This window comes from Zonotrichia albicollis, chromosome Z (genome assembly GCF_047830755.1).
Source record: "Zonotrichia albicollis isolate bZonAlb1 chromosome Z, bZonAlb1.hap1, whole genome shotgun sequence".
NCBI classification, from domain to species: Eukaryota; Metazoa; Chordata; class Aves; order Passeriformes; family Passerellidae; genus Zonotrichia; species Zonotrichia albicollis.
In genome coordinates, this window is record NC_133860.1 from 17,717,841 (window position 1) to 17,734,141 (window position 16,301).

General features: G+C 43.8%; 2 protein-coding genes across 2 annotated transcripts; one reads left to right on the forward strand and one right to left on the reverse strand.

Annotated features, from left to right (window-relative positions):
* Positions 1–4,046: 4,046 nt before the first annotated feature.
* On the reverse strand, positions 4,047–9,403 carry RAD1 (RAD1 checkpoint DNA exonuclease). Its single transcript, XM_005488794.4, has 5 exons — positions 9,053–9,403; positions 7,407–7,515; positions 6,546–6,804; positions 6,091–6,189; positions 4,047–5,758 (listed from the first exon to the last, which is right to left on the reverse strand). The coding sequence occupies exons 1-5, from the start codon at positions 9,245–9,247 to the stop codon at positions 5,575–5,577; spliced, it is 846 nt and encodes a 281-aa protein (XP_005488851.1). The 5' UTR covers positions 9,248–9,403; the 3' UTR covers positions 4,047–5,574.
* On the forward strand, positions 9,395–14,101 carry BRIX1 (biogenesis of ribosomes BRX1). The gene is made up of 10 exons (XM_005488795.3): positions 9,395–9,654; positions 10,341–10,452; positions 10,840–10,883; positions 11,506–11,576; positions 11,949–11,998; positions 12,095–12,168; positions 12,267–12,317; positions 12,633–12,734; positions 13,251–13,379; positions 13,703–14,101. The coding sequence occupies exons 1-10, from the start codon at positions 9,487–9,489 to the stop codon at positions 13,970–13,972; spliced, it is 1,071 nt and encodes a 356-aa protein (XP_005488852.1). The 5' UTR covers positions 9,395–9,486; the 3' UTR covers positions 13,973–14,101.
* Positions 14,102–16,301: the final 2,200 nt, after the last annotated feature.

Sequence of the window (16,301 nt, forward strand, 5' to 3'; positions counted from 1 at the left end):
CCTATGAAGGAGTCTCAGACATCTCGTTCCACAAAGCTGTTATAGATGGATAATGAGATGATTGGCGCTGGCTATTAAACGATAACTATTGTGTGAATATTAGAAAAAGCTTTAGTGATGTACAGTTATGTTGTTGTAGTTTAAATGTCCTCTGTTCTCCCCACAGTTCCCTTTTCCCTCCTGTACTGTTGCCATCAGACAGCCGGGGTTGTCTAGGACAGGGATAAAGAAGGCTGCACGTGTGTCCCTTGTATGGGGCAGTTGGGAATGGAAAAGTTTGGTGCTTCGGGGGTGTGGCATGGCAACACCTGACCTCCAATCCAGTTACAAGCAAGCAGTTTCCACTGATAAATGGCAAAGAAGAGCTGACTGACAGACTTTGGGAGGGGCCAGGGCTGGCTGATGCAACCCCCAGTGTGTAAAAGAGTGTGCATCCATCTTGAAGATTAACCAGCTGTGTGGTGTTCACCAGGCCACTTCTGAGCACTGCAAATTTTTCCTTATGTAGTCCCTTGTTGTATTTTTGTTAAGGTTTGATAAACCTTTTTAAATTTTCAAAGTGAGCCGTTGTTTCTCATAAAGCCATTTATTCACGGTGCACTTACACAGAAACAGCTCATGCTGATGCTTCCGAGGAGGGATCCCCAAAAAGGAACCTCAGGGAATTTTACACCCTCACTGTCTACCCAGGTGCAAGTGTAGCTTTCCTCTCCCGTCAGCACATGCCACCCTCTCTGTGTCTATTCACCTAGCCGGGATCACCCATGTTCATCTCTTTTGTTATCCAAAATGTCTGCACTTGCCAACCCCCGCTGTGTCTCCCCTCTCACCCTGGCTGGTTTCACTGGGCTTTGTGCCCTCTGTTCATCAATCACAGGGCTGGCAGTTCACGGCCTCCTGTCTCTCCCCGGGCTCCCACCCAGAGCTCAGCCTGCTGCAAATTCTGCTGGCAAACACAGCTGCCTGCACCAGATGTATCCCTCAACATTAGCAAACATAGCCATTGTTCGTGGGCTACAAAAGACATTGTTCTCCTATTAATCAGTATTCTATCTTCTATCAATTAATGATTCTCTCTGTTCTTATGCTCATTAGTCTGCAACCCTCACTCTTCATCTTCTTTTGACATGATGGGCTATGAGTCACTCTGTCATGATTTTTCCCTGCTGGAATTCCTTTTACCCACTCGCAGCCAGTTTCAGCACAGTTGCTGAGTTGGCCGTATTAATTTCTTCCTTATCTTGGGAGTTCTGCCACATGTCCTTGTGGCTTTAAAGTTCTGCATTCTTTGTGTCTACCTACTATCCTTCTTCCCTAACTTTGTTAACCTCCCTCTAGGTATGAGATCACTGGAGCTTAACAGGGCAATTCTGCCAACAAGTAATTTATCTTTCCAACACCTGGACATAACTTAGGGCCTGTTAGCTGCTTTCTGTTCCATGGATTAAGTCTCTTTCTGGTAGATTAGGGGTGCAAGTGCCTAATTAGGTGGAGTTGTTCCACCTGTCCCTTACGTTGCAAACCCATTACTGCACTCCACTGGCTTTTATGGGGTAAAATCCAAACATATATTCAGGCAGATTTCCTATCTCAGACCTTCAGCTTTCTGCTCACTTGCTCCTTCTTGGTCAACTCCATGGCCCCATCTGAACAGGAAGGGGTATGAGGCTGTTCAGTTTTCCATTGAGAGTTTTACCCCACACACAGACACAGCCCCCCAGCGACTACCCCACCTGAAATGCTGATGCAGAGGGGGTGAAAGTGGGAGTGAAATTCCCATTGTCTCTCTGCTCAGATTTTCAATGGTATTACAAAAGGGAAGCTTTTCCTGGGCAATGCAGCCCTCCCTAGACTCCCCTGGATGCATTCCTCCAGAATACTCACACAGACTGATGTTCGCAGTCGTGGTGGGCATTCAAGCCCACTTCTCACTTCTGTGGGAGTTCATTACTCCACGGAAATCAGAGCTGTGTGGGGCACCCGACTGCATCCCCCTCCAACACTCGCTGCCTGGAGGAGCCCTAGCAATTATCTGCAGCAATGCTGATGCACTGCCCTGCTATCCTAGGAGCCAGCTGAGGGCAGAAGCAAGGTAGAAAGAAGCAGGACCCACCTCTTATCTCTTCCATTTATACTAAGCAGTCCTGACCCCCTCAAAGAGAGACTCACATAAAAATGAGTTTTTGTTTCAACAAGAAGTCATCAAGTGACTATTCTGTAATAGCAGCATTTTAAAAATAATTCTGTATTTGTTCAGTTTAATGTTACTGTTCAGAAAAAGCATTGCTTAGTGCTACTACAGAGTTTCTAAGTATTTATTTTGGTAAGACCCACCCGCTGGATTCTTCAAGCTGCTACAAAACGAGACACCTACAGGAAACAGCGTATGGCTTATCTCAGCTTTTCCAGCTGCTCCACTAACCTCACTAAAGACTCATCTAGTCAAGTATACAAGAGTACTATTTCCTTGTAAATCCATGTGTAAGTAAATATTAAACAACTAAACTAAATAAAAACCAAACCACTGATTCTTTCCCACCACTAACTTTGAAACAGAGGTATAGATTTGTATTCCCCCTGGAGAATTTTGTGCTTTACAGATCCCAATCTGTAGAAAGCCAAGGAGACACAAAAATTCAACACATTGGGAGGCAGGAGATACCAGTAGCACCAGCACTGCTGTGTTTTGTTGCATGAAGATTGTCTGGAGCCAAAGGCATTATTTTGACTAATGGAATCTTCAAAGACTGGTGGGAGTCTGGGCCTATTGGCAGTAGATTTCTGGTAGAATCAAAGTGCCTTCTTGAAAACCTGCGGTCAGTTCCTGCTCTGAAAATCACAAATCAAAATAATTGGAGGGGAAATCACTTGCCAGTTTTGTGGCCTCTGGACATGGGATACCCACAGCCCGCAGTGCTGCCCATCAGAGCTGCCAGGCATCCACCACCACAGCTGAAACGGGGTAGAAGGCACTGGAGACAGCTGCCAACCCAGGAACTGGTTTACTTCACAAGACAAGTAATTCTGAGTACTTGCATGCACCATTTTAAGAAAGCAGATGGGCAAAATCTGAGCTGAGAACCCTCTTCTGTGATGCTATAAAAAGAAAAAAATGTGAGCTGAACATTTCTTTTGCTGCAGGTTTCCTGTAGTCTGCAAGGGAAAAGGTCTTGTTAAATAGCAGGAACAAGAGGTACTGAGGGTAACCTGAGTTCTGGATCCATGGAAAGTGTAGCAGGAAATCCAGCACAGCAGTGGATATCTGCAGAATTTATGTAACTTACCAGGTCAAAAAGATGCAGTGCCCTTTTAGTCACAATCCTCTTCACCCTTTTTATTTTACTGAGCTTGAATGCAGAAATGTAACTGAATTCATCAGATGGATCCTAAATCAATTCATTGCCTTTCAGCACCAAGGCTGCAGCCCAGATTTCCCATGTTCTTTTCTCCCTAAAACCACATCCATGAAAGTCAAAAGTGCACAAGCACCTCCCTACCTCTGGGAGCCCAGGCTGGGACTCAGCCCATTTGGGGTACAGACATTAACTCCTGCACAAACCATATGCGCCTTTAATATCTAATACTAAATGCAAGTTATTTTCTGGTATTTTGTGGTGTTCTAACTTCTAAGGGTATTGTTCCTATGATTACTGTTGGTAGGCCACAGAAGAAATCATTAAAAGTACTATTTCAAGAAGGAACAGAATACATCTGTAGGCAATTACATAAAAATTCAAATGTTAAGCCACAATTCCTGAACACAATACAAGAAACTTGGATATTCCAAAATAAATCACAACAAGAAAGTGGTGTGTTCTACTTCATTTTTATCCTGTCACCCAGGGATTATGTAAATCATCCTTGATACTCAGTAGTCAGGGATAATATTAATAACTCCCAATGAGACCATAACCTTTTTTTCATTGAAGAAATTGACACAGTAAGCCAGAAGGAAGTTCATTTATATTTGTCTTGGGTATATTTTAGTTTGGAAAAAAGACCCAGTGAGTAAGAGTAATTTATAATATTAGGTATCTATGTCAGCCTTGCAGTTCAAAAATTTGTAATTGTTTATTAATTTCAAACAGTTAACTTTATTGTAAACTTTATTGCAAACTTTATTGCAAACTTTATTGCAACAAATGGATGATTTGCACAAAAAACAACAAAAGTGAAGAGATAACACTGTGTATTCCAAAAGTGTACTCTTGCTGGCATAAGCAAGAGGTGAAAAATTATCCACAAAAACATTTTAAAATAAACCCAAAGGATTCTGCTGAATTGTAACACAATCAACTTTGTAACATATGAACACACTGTTTTCCATAGAAAACAAAGCAAGACCTCATCTGACAGACAACAAAACTTGACCAGAGTCTAAAGCTGCAGAAACCACCTGGAGATTGCTGACTTTGCTCACTGCCCACAGCAGAGAGGCAGCAGGGCTCAGTCTCTGTGTGGGATCTGCCGACTCTGCATCCAGTCCCGTGCCTGACTGCTCCCAGGTACGTCCCGCTCTGGGCAGGGTCCTTGGTGTGAAAGGACAAGGGGACTTGTACCTAAACACAGCCCACCTGCTGCTCTGGAGGTGGACACTGCAGAAAACTGCCCAGGAACCACACTCTCCTGACAGTGAGCACGAGGTCAGCCCCGTTTTTGGCAGATTTGAATACAGCACTCCTTGGGGCACAGGCAGATATTGCCCTGCTGCCGTTCAGCAGCGACTCCTGCTGCTGAGAGGCTACTGAGAAGGCAAATGAAATTCATAAAAAATTTTCAGTATGAGACTTTTCTCTCTTATGATTCTTAGCACCACCAGTAGAGAGCAGCAGAGTAGGAACAGGGACACGAGCACACAGAAACAGCTCAGCTGCAGCATTCTTGCAGATGTGTAATAAACGACTGACCCAAAACAATGATGTTGCCAGGACCACTGTGAGTAATGAGTAAGTAAATCCTGGCTTCTATATCAATTTACCAATTCAACATCAGTTTGCAGACATCAAATTGGTGTCAGATGGAATTCCAAGGAATTGAGTTATATTAAGAATTAATCAAGATGAGGAGAAGCCTAGTGGCTTCACTGACAAAACATGTCAGCATTTGCCAGCAAGAAACCACCTGCTGCTATTAAGAGATGTGTTTGAAAATGTTGCTCTCTTTGAAGACAAATTTGGTTTTAAGTCACTGAAAGTTATCTGGCTACTATACAACAAGTATTCAGATTTTCCCCTGTGTAACTGAATGCTAGAAGCCAAAGACAAAAAACAGCACAGACAAAATTCTTGGAGAATGCTGCAAAAAGCATCAATGTACTACACAAACAGTACTTTAACATCTGTGTTGGAAGCAGTGTCTATAAGACATCAACTCCCCTTTCCGCTTTTTCAGTTTGAGTCAAGGCTAATAAATGTTTGCAGTGGAAGAAAATGAAAGTTCTCAACTTTCTTATTCCAGAGCTAAAAAATAAAGACAATATTAACTCTGTCAAACTTTACAGCTTTCATTTAGTTTTGTAAAAAAATATAATATTTTATATAACCAAAAATATATTACAGACGCCAGCACACACACCTACAGTTCTGCTTCAGTGATGTTCTCATCAGGGCAACAATAGTATTCCACAAAACAGATCTGTCCATCTTCATTCCTAATCATGTACTGCAGTGAAAGAAATCCTTGAGCATCTGTTCGAATGGACACTTTGCAAGACAAAGCCAGTGCCTTTGTGGATGGTTTAAGCAAAGAAATCTTGTACCTGCAGGAGAAAATGTTATTATCATATATTATTCAAGTAATGTGAAAAAAATACATTGTGCAAAGAGGAGCTGAAACATTAGTCACAAATAAAGACCCAGAATAAACGAAAAACAGTTAGGAATGCACTTATTTGCTCTTTCCCTGGTAACAACATTAAACTGTCATCGTCAGCGCTTAGCTTTTGATAACAGACACAGTCTTTTATCAGATGGGGAGTATTTTTTCCCCCTCATACTAATAAAATAAATGTTACAGAAATACCAAAGCAGTTTTGAAACTTCCCATCAAGAATGCATGACCAGGCACAGAGGGCATCAGTCACTTTCTAACCTGTTTGTCTGGGTCTGGTTACAGTGGAATGCTTCCATCAAATCAGAGTCCCTAGGGTAGTCTAGATGGGCACTTCCAGCATTTCCAAAAGTGGATAACCTGGAAGACAAAAAGCACCATCACAAAATACCTAATGAGAGCTCCGTAAAAACTCACCAAAATGAGTCATTGTACATGTCCCATGATTGTTTCACAAAACACTGCTGTTTGTTTCACTTTATTTAATCAAAAATGCTAAACTGTCCACACCAATGTCACATTTATGAAGTTGTCAAAATATTCATTACTATGTTAATTAGAGAACATACTGTGATTTGCTATACTCATTACAATTCTTCCTGAAATGAAGGAATTAATTCTAAAGTAATTCCCCTCTCTCCACTGTGAAAACTTCCACTCCTCACCAGCTAAGGCAGCCAAGCACAAACATTTGAGTTCAAAGCCATTTATAGTACCTGAAGTAGGGTTTATCTGGAGACATGGTAATCTGCAGAACCTCACTGGTCATGTCCAGTTCAGCAAATGCCTCTCGCAGTCCCTCTGACTGCAGGATAATTTTATTAACCACCTTTGTACTGCAGAAATCAAAATCTAACAGCTCCTCAGGTTCTTGAGTGTTGATTTTGCACACTGTTACCACTCCTCCTTCTTCCAAGAACAGCATCAGGGGATACCCATAACCACGGTAACACAATCTAAGGGCCGTTGATGTTCCTGAAAATGAGAATGAAATATACATCCTGCAGAAACCACAGCTAGGGCATTTGATTACTTTAGAAAACTCACATTTTTCTCGCACACAAGCCACAGATCAACAGCAGTGCTGCCTCCCAGACACCCCCTGAAATGCTAATGGTTATGCAGTAAAATTAAATTACTTGCCTGGAGACAACTCAAATCCAAATAATTTCACCCACCACAAAAGAAACACCAGCTGTGACACTTAAGACACACTACAAACAGTTTAGAGGAATTGGAAAATCCTCATGGTCCAGCGGCTCTCTCTGGCTCACATCATCCTTCCTTACTACTCTTGTTACTTGTGCAAACTGAAGTTAATGCAGCTGAGCTTGTGCTGTGGTCTCACCCTCCTGTGGCAGGTCATCACCACCTGAACCTCTCGTTTCCCAAAATCACAGTGCTCTTTAGAACACTCGAATTAGATCGTTAGGTCAGCCACAACCAAAACTGTAGAGGAACGAGGAGCTCAAGGCAGAGCTGCTGCAAGGGCAGAACTGCCCAGGAAGCTGCCATGTGAGTTACACATCCTGCAGCACCCACACAGCCTCCCGTGGATTCATGGAAATAGACCACACCTGGCAAGGAGCTGGTTCCAAAAATGGTCAGGCAGTCCAGAAGAACAGACAGACTGATCCGGAACATCACAGACTCCTCCTGAACGGAAAATTCCTGGAAAATTTCTGCCTGTAAGTTAAAGAAAAGAGATTAAAAGCTGGGAGTTTCTGCAATTATTTTACAGTTTAAACTTCAAGGTTTCCCACCCAGAAAGCAGTGCAACGCAAAGTGACTTCTACATGCAACACAGCATTGATTATAGAAAAATGGGTCTTCATCCTCAAAACTAGGAAAACACAATCAAACCACACTTGAAACGAGGTAAGATGGCATAAACATGAAATCCTAAATACATGTCTATTATGATTTAAGTACAATCTACAAACAGTAAAACTAGAACTGCTTGCTTCTGGAGCTAGAAACATTCATGGAATGGTACAATGTATCACCCTTCTCCAGTAACAATAATTACATTTTTTAAGCTCAGTGCATGAATAAGCATTCCAAACACTAGAAGGACATAAAAACAGATCAGAACAGTGACTTCACCACTGTGAAATATGTGCTGAATTCTGCCTTTGAGTAGCCTGAGAGGGATAAACTGCTCCATGCTATCCTGTCTGTTGCTGGCACTCACTGCTTTGTGGCACCTACAAGAATGGAGTGTCTCAAAAATAAACCAGGGTGCCATGAGCTGCCTTTGGAAAAGTAATTTCATATTTTCCTGACAGCCCAGAGGGAAAACCCCATCCTGGGATGCTTTGAGCACAGCACAACCATCTTTAATCTAGTGTCTGTGCATCTGTACTCTTTCACAGCTGACTTAAATCCAACCTTTTAGCTTTGGGATGAGCACCTAAAGAGGAATACTATGGACACTTGCTGTGCAGCTAAGCACAGCATGGCCAGAAGGAGCCATGAATTTGGCAGACACCAATACATTAGATGATGGTGCAAACCCAATACCCTGTCGGGTGCTCAGGGATGTAGTGCTGCAGGATTTGGAATTCCAGCAGTATGGACACCCATAAACATGGGCAGCCTCACCATGGCCCTTCCTCCATGCCAGCTCAGGCACCTCTGCCTTGCTCCCAGCAAAGTCTCTCCTCCGCAGGTGAACACATGGAATTGTGAGGGTTGAGAGGGACCTCTGGAGATCATCCAGTCCAACCCCTCTGCCAAGGCAGGGTCACCTGGAGCAGTGACAGGGAACACATCCAGAACACATCCAGGCCGGGTTAGACTGTCTCCAGAGAGGCAAACTCCAAGACCTCCCTGGTATTCTGCTCCAGTGCACTACCCCCCGAAGCGTAAAGAAGTGCTTCCTCGTGTTGAGGGAAACTTCGGTGGTTTATTTTATGCCCATCGCCCTCCCTCCTGTCACTGGTCACCACAGAAAGGAGTCTGGCACCATCTTCTCGGCACCCACGTTTGAGATATTTATACGCATTAATGAGACTCTCAGTCTGCTCTTCTCCAGACTAAACAGACCCAGGTCCTGCAGGCTGCCTCACAAGAGACGCTCCAGTCCTTTACTCATCTTTGTGGCCTCCGCTGGACCCTGTCCAGAGACTCCTTGTCCCCCCGGTGCCCCGAGAGCGACGGTGACCGAGGCCTGCGCAGGGCCTGCAGCAGCCGCGCCCTCCCCTCGCCCGTGTCCCGGTACCTGGATGAAGGCGTTGGCCTGGATGCACTTGGCATCCTCCACGGTGACGCGCAGCCCGCTGGCCGTGGCCAGGCAGGTGGCGTGGTCCTGGAAGTGCACGGCCCGCAGGAGGCTGGACAGGTGCCGCGCATTGTCCAGGCTGGCCGACAGCGCGTAGCGCTCGCCGCTGGCGGGCGGCTGCGCCGAGAACGGCATGGCCCGGCACCACGAACGAGGAACAGCGGGAGCGCAGGAGGCGGGAATACAGGAAGTGGGGATACAGGAAGTGGGAAGGCAGGAAGTAGGAATGCAAGAGGCGGGAGGGCAGGAAGCGGGGTTTCAGGAGGCGGGGCGCGGGCACGGCGAACGGAGGGAGCGCAGGAAGTGAGATCACGGCCTCGGCGGCGCAGGAAACGCGAGCGCCGGAAGCGGGGCGGGCGAGGAGCCGTCGCGGCATGGCGTGCGGGCGGATGGCGGCCAAGAGGAAGCGTGGAGCGCTGGCCGCGGGGAAGGCGAAGCGAGCCAGGAGCGCCCCGAGCGCGGGCGAGGCGACGCCGGAGGGCGGCCCCAGGGATGGCAGCGTCCCGCCGCAGGAATACAGCATCCCGCCGCCCGTGTCCCAGGTACCGCCGCTCGGCCCGGCGCTCCGGTTGTGTGAGGGAACGCGGCTGAGCCGTGACAGAGGGGTTGGTTCGTGGTCTTTTATAATAGTGGCACAAGTAAAAAGTGGCGGTGCGTTGTTTCCGTGAGAATACGCGAAAAGCGCTGTCCTGGACGATGTCGGCAAGATGTGTTATCTCAGTCTCAGAACTATTGGGAAGAGTTGGGCAATTCTTTTCCATACAGAGGCTGTGTGGAAACTGTGCCTGTTCCATTTAGGAATCATGCCGAGAAGGTTTCGGTAATTGTTTGCATGTAGGAAAAACGTAAAGTACTGACTGTAAACACCAAGGTTTCGCAATTTCGACAGGAGAATCTGGGCTGCGCTCTGGGGGTGTTCCCGAGCCCATTTTGCAGGAAAATAAGCGACGCACGTGGAGTTTTAGCAGCTGGGTGGGAGTGCAAGGCTGTGCCCGGGAGCACGCCGTGGATCGGGATGGGCACGGCTCCTCCTGTAAAAAGCAGGGCCCCCTTTTTTGTAGGGCAGTTTCCACTCTTGCTGAGAGCGTGGTTCTGTCTGCATGGGAGATAAAAACGAAGGTTATTGCTGTGTCTTTCGGTATTCACTGCCCAAACGGTAATTTTGCTGCATTATAATAACATTAAGGCTAGCAGCTTCCCATGTGACTGTTGTGTCTTTTTTTTCTAGGGCAAATGGAAAAACAAGGAGCGAGTGCTGATATTCTCCTCTCGTGGAATTAATTTCAGAACAAGACATCTAATGCAGGACTTAAGGACATTGATGCCTCACTCTAAAGCAGGTAGGGGTTGAACATCATTCCTAACTTATATTTTGAGAATGCTTTTAAGCCAAGAGCTCCTAACACCTTGTTGTTTTATTTTTTAAAATGTGGTACAGAAGAGTTTTGATGGAACTTTTATCTCAAACAAACACCTTTTGAGCCAGCAAGTACAGCAATTTTTGTATCCTAGTATTTTCTGGGAAGTGAATCCTATGGCATCACTCCTGAGTCTGCGCAATTAGTTTTGTTGCTATGTTTAGATATTCCATAACATGACAGAAACAATTTGATAATTACCCTTTCGTTTATAAACTAGTAAATTTTTTGCAAAAAAACTGACTGTTACAATAATCTCTTGTATTGAATTGGTTTTCCAGCCTTGTAAATGTTGGTTTTGTCTTCCAGATACAAAAATGGACCGTAAAGACCAGTTATTTGTAATCAATGAGGTAATTCAGGATTTATCTTGGTGCTTCTTTATTTTATTTTATCTTCTATGGAAATTCAGTATACAATGGGAAGGGACAACCAAGTTCAAAGTGTAACTTCATAGGTGAAAATTACTGATACCCCTCAAAAAGCCAAAAGTGGACTTTTGATTAATAAAACCAGAATGAAACATTTAATTAGATACAGATTTTCATCATGAAGAAATACAGCATATTGAAGAAGAAATACAGCATAATGTGCTTTCTCTGTAGGTGAGAAGTGTAGTACAGCTTATGCTTGAACAATGCAGGACACAAATATGCAGCCAGCCCAAATGTAGTAGGATGTTGATAGTTCTGAACCTGGAACCTGATGTTTCAGCTCCTGCTCTTGTGTTTGTATCTGGAGAGCTTATCAGGTTTGTAGCTTTAGTGAGGTTATTACTCCTTGTAGTAAGTACGTGAAATTTTTTTTAAAACCTAACCAAAATTTGAGTGTCAGTAGATGTCATTTCATAAGACAAGATCTTTCCTTTTTGAACTTGCATTTTGGAGAGAAGAAAATATTAGAGATAAATGTGGAAAGTTATCAAAAATGTCTTCAGGATGTTTGTAAGCAGCTAATTTGATGTGTCTTGTGTAGGTGTGTGAAATGAAAAACTGCAATAAGTGCATCTTTTTTGAAGCCAAAAAGAAACAGGATCTCTACATGTGGTAAGGAAATGTTATGTTTTGTTACATTTCTGTTTATTTGTTTCAGTTCTAGCTGAAGCTTCTTACTGTAATAGTGAAGATGCATGAAATACGGCTGCTTAGTTAAATTTGTTCTAATATTGCACTTCTGGGGATAGTGCAAATTTACAATGTGTGAACAGCTTTTGGTGACTGTTTGCAGAAGCATTTTGCAAAATTATTTAGAAAACAAGTGTTTACGAGCTTTTTAAAGGAACTTAGTACAGCTATAAAAGTGACAGAAACTGCTTCAATGCAGGAATAGCTGGTTGGGGTGTAGTGTGGAAATCCAGCATGTATTCTCCCTGCTGTTAACATTTTTCTTTCTCTCTTCCCACCACTTGTCCTCTGAAGGCTTTCAAACACACCACAGGGACCATCTGCTAAGTTCTTGGTGCAGAATGGTAAGCTGGTGGACATTATTGTGTTTGTATTCTTGCTGTTCTGTCTGAAACGTTTTCTGTAAGTAGTAACTTCTTTTTTTTTTTTAATCACTGTAGTTCACACACTGGCTGAATTGAAGATGACAGGAAATTGCCTAAGGGGCTCAAGACCCCTTTTGTCTTTTGATCCAGTAAGTATAGGTTTTATTTCATTTGGGTAGGTTCTTACTCTTGTTGCATGACTATTGCATTTAGCCTTGTATGTAAAACAAATTTTTATTTTTTGTAGATATTTGACCGGGAGCCTCACTATGCCCTGCTAAAAGAATTGTTTATTCAGGTCAGTCTATAGTTTGAGTGTTTCTTCACTGGAGATGTTTTTTGACAACACACTTAAAAATCGCAAGTGGTTTTTTTTCAAGTAGCAGTTTTACACTTCTGAACTTTGAAAATATCAAAAAGGATTTGGATCTTGTTCTTAGCATCACTCAGACACTTATTCTTAAGTTTTGGGTTATGAGATGTAAGCTTGGATTGGGAACTTAGTAAATTAAAAGGAGTTTAGAAAGAGAGATTTTCTGTCACAAATCTTTAGAAAGATTTGTGTTTTACCTCTTAACTTGCACATGTTCAGAAACACTGCTTTTTATTACAGATATTTGGTACACCACAGTACCACCCCAAAAGCCAGCCTTTTGTTGATCATGTTTTCACCTTCACCGTCACTGATGAAAGGATCTGGTTCCGCAATTACCAGGTGAGTGGTCTCTTCTAGCTCTTCAAAAGGAGTCAGTGGAGTAACTTCATATCAAATCCACTAAATGAAATAAGAGTCATGATTATTGTTATCAGGTGCTAGTGCTTGCAGATTCAGTGTCCTGCAATCACAACCTTTTCCCATATCTCGGGAGACATCTGGTTCACTGAACTTGCATTCATCAAGTTGTGATTCTGTGAGGGACGTCATGGTGGCAGGACACACTACCCAAGGCCTAAACTGTGCCGTAACCGAAATTGCTGCTTTGACCCAAAGTGATCTAGAGCTTACTTTCTGTAGAAGGAATTCACAAATACAGAGTACTCCTAAAGCTTGCTTGAATTCCTAAGAACTGCTCTATGTACAGAACTGGGTTTATGGAAATATAACTAATCAGGTACCTTATCTTGAATTTAAGTTCAATTGTGTATTACCATATATATGCAAGGTGCCTGCAAGGTCATATGCTTTAATTCGATCTGTGAGAAATTGAGAAAGTTTTTTTTTTAATTGCAGATAATAGAAGAAGATGCATCTCTAGTAGAAATTGGGCCTCGTTTTGTCCTGAACCTCATAAAAATCTTCCAAGGTAGCTTTGGAGGACCAACTCTCTATGAAAATCCTCATTACCGGTCCCCAAATATGGTAAGCAGCTCTGCCTTTGTTTTCTCTTTCATTTAGCAACTAATTAGAAAACCAGCCTTGCCGTCAGTCTGTGCAGGAGCATCAAGTATGCCTTTCCCCATGACCCTTTGTAGTGCCCTAAGCTGGTGACAGTTGGAGGACAGAGTAGTTTTGTGATCATGAAGTGAATGCAAAAGTCATGTCACTGAAAAGATGACATTACACTGAGGGTCTTGGCAATTAAGCAGAGAAATTAGTATTAAAGAAATTAGTTGCTTTAACAACAGATTTCTTCCATCGTGCTTATTTGAAATGTGATGACATTTAAATTCTTGTTTTTTTAGCATCGCCGGCTGGTAAGATTGTCAGTGGCAGCTAAGTTTAGAGAGAAGCAGCAGGTGAAAGAAGTGCAGATGGTAAAGAAAAAAGGAACTAAGGTCCTTGTTGAAGAAGATCCTACTGAAGTAGTCTTTGAAACTCCAGCTGAAGAGAAGCCAGTGGAAATACAGCTTGTGAAACCAGAGTCAAAGCCAATTGTTAAAGATAAGAAGAAGCTACGTAAAATTCAGAGGAAAAAGCAAAAAAAGCTATTTAGAACTGAAGGATCTAAATAGATAGATGTTACAAGGAATGAAACTTCATACAATATCAACCGAATATTGTAAATATTTGAATTTACATTGTATAGACAAACATGTCTGAACTTCAATTTTAAGTGACTAAAACATACATTTCTTTGTAAAGATTGAGTTTGCATTCTTTTATTGTCTTATGTGTTTCTGAGTTTTCAGAAATAATGTGGCAACTCATTCAGCCTGGCCTTAAACATTTCCAGGGATGGGACATCACAACTGTTCTGGACAACTCTGGGGCTATTTCTTTATTTCATACCTTTAGTTGACAGTTCCTGATCTCATGACCTGGTTCTTCCACTCTCTAGTTCTGCACTCCCCCAGACTTTCTTGTGTTTCAAAGTCTTGCCCATGCCCTGTTTCTGTTTGATACTTCTGTTTCAATTTCCAGCATCTTAAGGCTGAAAAGACACAATGGGCTGGAGAGGAAGCTGACCTGTTAAATTCTAAATACCACCCCACCCAGCAGGACGAGGGAAATCCCATGTGACTTCTGCAGCAAAGTCTGTGTGCCAAGTGATTGGAAAGAAAGATTGGTGAATATAGGCATGTGCTTTGTTACATAGTCTAATACAGAGACTGCTGAGTTGAAAAGGACCCCCATCAGGATAATTGAGTCCAATTTAACTCCTTGCAGAACTTTGTAACACTAAGCCGTATGACTGAGGATCATACAGACCCTCTTTTTAACTCTTGACAGGCTTGTTGCCACTTCCCTGGGAACTGACTATCCTCTGTGTAAAGAGCCTTGGTGTTCAACAGGAATTTCCCCAACACAATGTCCTTTAACCCCAGCTGGCAACTCAGCCCCAGAGAGCTGGCTGCTCATTCTCCCTTGGTAGGGTGGGGAAGAGAATTGGAAGGGTAGAAATGAAAAGTTATGAGTGCAGATAAAGACTTAAGAAAAAAACCAGAGCTTTTTGCAAAGCAAAAGCCATGCACAGAAGCAAAACAAAACAAGGAATTTATCTACTATGTCCTCTGGGTAGGGACGTATTCACCTCCCAAGAAAGCTGGGTTCCATCATGTAACACTGACTCAGGAAGACAAATGTGTCACTCTCAGTGTTCCCCCTCTCTTCCTCCAGCTTTGTATGCTGAGCATGGTGCCATGCTGTGTAGGATAGCCCTGCAGTCAGCTGGGGGCAGCTGCCCTGGCTATGGCCCCTCTCACTTTCTTGTGCACCTCTCTGGAGGGTGGGCCGAGAAGCAAAGGAGGCTGTGAGTCTGAGCATTGCTCAGCAATAATGCAAGCATTTCTGTTACTATCCACACAACATTTGTGTTTTCAGCACAAATCCAAAACACTGCTCCCTACCTGCTACTGTGATGAAAATTGACTCTATACCAGCCAAAACCTCCTGTGACAAAGGTGTGTATTGGAGGGAGATCCCCCCTCAGCCTCCTCTCCAACCTGAACAAGACACGTAACTTCAGCTGCTGTGACCTCTCTCAATCTAAGCTGCCCTCCTCCTGATAAACTCCAATAGCTTTATATCCTTCTTATGTTGAGGTGACCCAAAGCTGCCCCAGCACTGGAGGTGAGGCCGCCCCAGTGCAGAGCAAAGCAGGACAATCCCCTCCCTTGCCCGGCTGGTGATGCTGTGCCTGATGCCCCAGGACAGGGCTGGCCCTCCTGGCTGCCAGGGCACTGCTGGCTTGTGTTCAATTTGCCATGTTTGGATTAAACACTGAGTTTAGGACCTCCAGACTTTACTGTGAGATCAGGGCCTCCAGATCTTGCTGTATCATCCAAAACTCAGTTTGTGTAGTGCCCACTGATACACATGTGACCTAGAGAAGGAAAGCGACTTGGACCAATGCTAAAATCTCTGAAGACCATAGGTATAAAAAAAAGATACCTTGAGAATGTGCACTGTGCTGGTGCACTGTGCCACTGAGCTCCTCAACGCCCACAGGAATCAGAAATATCTGTTTCAGAAATAGCGTGGCCAGCAGGCCTAGGGAAGCTATTCTTCCCCTGTGCTCAGCACTAGTGAGGTGACACCATGAGTCGTGTGTTCAGGTCTGGGCTACTCAGTTCAGGAAGGACTTTGAGGTATTGGAGCAAATTCAGAAAAGGAAAACCAAGCTGTGAAGCACAACAAAGCCTGGAGCACAGGTCTTAAGAGAAGCAGGGGTATTTATCCTGGCAATGAGGAGGCTCAGGGGAGATCTCATTGCACTCTACAGCTCCCTGAAAGGAAGGGGTGGCCAGGTTGGGGTCAGACTTTTCTCTGAGGCAACCGGCAATAGAACAAGAGCATTGGCCTTAAACCGTGCCAGGGGACGTTAACGTTGTACATAAGGAA

Bases quoted from the DNA above. Each gene is read 5' to 3' on its own strand.
- RAD1 (XM_005488794.4), bottom strand. From the start codon at position 9,247: ATGCCGTTCTCGGCGCAGCCGCCCGCCAGCGGCGAGCGCTACGCGCTG. The intron at 7,516-9,052 runs GTACCGGGACAC...TTTAACTTACAG, and splicing joins AGGCCAACGCCTTCATCCAG to GCAGAAATTTTCCAGGAATT. The intron at 6,190-6,545 runs GTACTATAAATG...TTTGTCTTCCAG, and splicing joins CCAGATAAACCCTACTTCAG to GTTATCCACTTTTGGAAATG.
- BRIX1 (XM_005488795.3), top strand. From the start codon at position 9,487: ATGGCGTGCGGGCGGATGGCGGCCAAGAGGAAGCGTGGAGCGCTGGCC. The intron at 11,577-11,948 runs GTAAGGAAATGT...TGTCCTCTGAAG, and splicing joins AAACAGGATCTCTACATGTG to GCTTTCAAACACACCACAGG. The intron at 12,735-13,250 runs GTGAGTGGTCTC...TTTTAATTGCAG, and splicing joins TCTGGTTCCGCAATTACCAG to ATAATAGAAGAAGATGCATC.